Here is a 2,940-nt window from a genome sequence, read left to right on the forward strand (position 1 = left end):
CATTGAAATTCTATAGCCATCCTTCAATATCGGGACAGGAATTTAAGCGGTACCCTCCGTATACTTTATTTTAAACGTCTTTGGTTCAGGCACTCGATTTAAAGAATATCAGTAACTTTTTTGACAGAGGGATTTTATATTTGACATGTTGGTAAAAAATAACGGTCAAAATTCAAAGTTATTCATTATATAGACTATAGTATAGATTTTTCAAAGAGTTCTAGAAATAGATTGGCAAGCCTATTGATGTTTGAGTAAAATTGCTAATTTCCGGATTCCATAAATCACTGGATCTATCCAGAAATATTGGATAATATTAACCTTGAATATATAAGAGCTTCAGTTTTTGATGAAAGCTATTAATAGTTGTATCGAAAAAAACATAATTTTTTTCAATATTCTGGATATAGAGGGCAATCAAAAAAAATATTTGGCCTGCTTTTCAATAAACAGGATGTGGAAAAAGCTGTTCGCTGGTCATTTTGAATAATTCTTTTGACGTAACGACCACATATGATGTCTCTTGCCAACATTTTATATGCGTTTTATGTTGGGTATATATACATATACCTGTAAAATGAACTAGCCACTGCCAAAATAAGCGATTAAAAGAAAGCTTTCCGGCCCATTATATACACATCCTCAAACAAATAAACCGTTGACGCAAAGTCGAGAAAATCAAGAAAAATGTTCTGGCAATGATTCAAAATGTTACGGAAAGGTCATTGTCAATTGTTCACCTTCTTTTATCCAACAAAAATGCATGTTTTCTGTACAGGGTGTCCTAGTATTCCGTGGACATAGAACTACTACATATTTTCTGGAATCAAAATAATAATTCCTACCCAAAAGTTAACTGAAATAAAATATACCAAGCTTAGAGGGAGAACAATACACCCTGTATATTAACCTTTACTTTATCTTATTTATATAAATGTTGTTCTCTTTTGTTATAGGAGGCCGGATTAAAATCAAAAGTAGCTTTATTCAACAATCTTTCTGACAATCACACCAAAAAGCAAGCGGTGAACCCCTTCTCGAACGGCAACACTGTAGCTAGCTTAGGCAAACCAAAAATATCAAAGGAAGACTATGGAAAGTAAGTATGAATGAAACACGTTTTTTTCTTCTAAATTTAGCGTGCAATACTTGATAAATAGTAATCTAAAAATAGTAATTAGTTCGACAACAGTTTTCTTTCAAAGTACACATTGTACATATCATGTTAGTTGATTATGTATAAAATAGTAAAACATTTTAAAATAGACTCATAGAAATAATCGTGTTTTTTCCAGGCCTCCAAAAGGTTCTCTATCTGAGCAAAGAGGGTTCAAGGCAACCATCAGTGTCTGCAGGGAGATGCTCCAGTTGTGTGAAGTGATCAACCAATTCGGGGAACCCCTGTTCGCTGCTCACGAGAAGAAAAATGACCCTAGGAAAGTTATCAGTTTTGGAAACCTTTTCTCGGTGAGTGATTTTACTGTATTATTTTATTATAGCCACCTTAGCGTGAACTATTAAGGCTGGTTTATACGTATTTAGTATTTAGTACTGGACCTGGATATGTGTAAATCAGCCTTTAAACACAGAATATCTAGCTAGATATTCTGTGCTTTAAGTCATTTTAGTAAGTTGACAGAACATTTGAGACTACAAAGTATACAGGGTGAGTCAATAATAAGAGTAAAATTCCTTATTTTGGTTTGTTTTAAGAATTTTAAGAAATGTTATGATACACAATTTAAAATTATTGTTGTGTACCTATACAGGGTTCTTTAAAAAGTGTGGCGGATATAACATGATTTTTTAATGAACCACCCTATTTTTTTTATTTTTAGATTAATTAAAATTCAGTAACTTTTTCATATAAGTATATAGGGTGAGTCTTAAAATAAGTGCAAATATTTTTAGGCGTAGGATCAATGTTGCCAACTTTCAGAAATAGAATTTCTTACAAAGACACGGTTAAAATTTCCCGTTATTTCTAAAAATTCCCACGTGTTCTCAGATCCAATATATTGGTTTTAACACAATACACACATAATACAGATATTATGTTTTTCATCTGAAAATTTAAACATTTTTAGATAACTAAACCTATTATCATTTTTTTCGTTCTGAAAACACAGATAATGCACATTGTCGTTGACTCACCCTGGACACTGATGCGAATTTTTTATGTTTCATGTAATAATTAGAAAAATACCTAATGTCCATGCTTAAGTTTAAAGTCTTGTATTTATTTGTAACAATTTTCTTACAGATTTATACGGCAATCTCAGATAAAGTGGTGGGTATGCTTATAAGAGCCAGGAAATATCAGTTGGTTGAATTTGAAGGAGAATGCCTCTTCCAAGTAAGTATCTATCAATGACCTCTATCCATATTTTTATTCTTCGGTAATATTGTCAAAATTTCTTTAAAAAAAATTGTGTGCGCATGATTTGAACATTGATTTGAATTGAAACTTCTTCTTACTTTCGTCTGTCTATCTGTCTTACTTTCGTCTGCCTACCAATCAAATTTGGTCTCGATCGTACAACTTTTGACGTTTCTTACGTCAAAACTATCACAGTGACTCGTGTCGTAGTGCACGAAACGTCAAAAAAAATATCATGAAAAGATGAGGCTCTTCGAGTCCCATCTACCATTTAGAAGTTGCATTTCAAAAAATTATGTGTGCACTAAATTTAAAACAATTAAAACTGTTTTAAACCATTTAAAACACCTTTTTTTTTGTTTAAATATAAAAAATACCCGTTTTTTTAAACCCTTCTATATATATTTTTTTTTGTTTATTTACAGAGGCGCGACGACCATGTACCAATCATCTTACTCAAATCCTATCCAGAAATCTACAAAATCCTGAACGAAAAAATATCAGCTGCCAATGCCCAACTTAAAGAAAGCATAGCCGTCTACGGCGACCTTGAAACAAGC

The 2,940-nt window shown here is 32.1% G+C and overlaps 1 protein-coding gene across 1 annotated transcript; it reads left to right on the forward strand.

Moving 5' to 3' along the window:
• Positions 1-698: 698 nt before the first annotated feature.
• LOC115884239 (actin-binding Rho-activating protein-like) lies at positions 699-2,940 on the forward strand (the record flags this gene model as incomplete). Its single annotated transcript, XM_030902743.1, is given in 5 exon segments — positions 699-761; positions 957-1,099; positions 1,296-1,467; positions 2,264-2,356; positions 2,806-2,940. Coding segments are annotated over 5 exon segments (606 nt in total), but the record flags the coding sequence as incomplete, so codon positions are not given.

This window comes from Sitophilus oryzae, unplaced genomic scaffold, assembly GCF_002938485.1.
Source record: "Sitophilus oryzae breed Bouriz unplaced genomic scaffold, Soryzae_2.0 scaffold_221_pilon_pilon, whole genome shotgun sequence".
In the NCBI taxonomy this organism is placed as follows: domain Eukaryota; kingdom Metazoa; phylum Arthropoda; class Insecta; order Coleoptera; family Curculionidae; genus Sitophilus; species Sitophilus oryzae.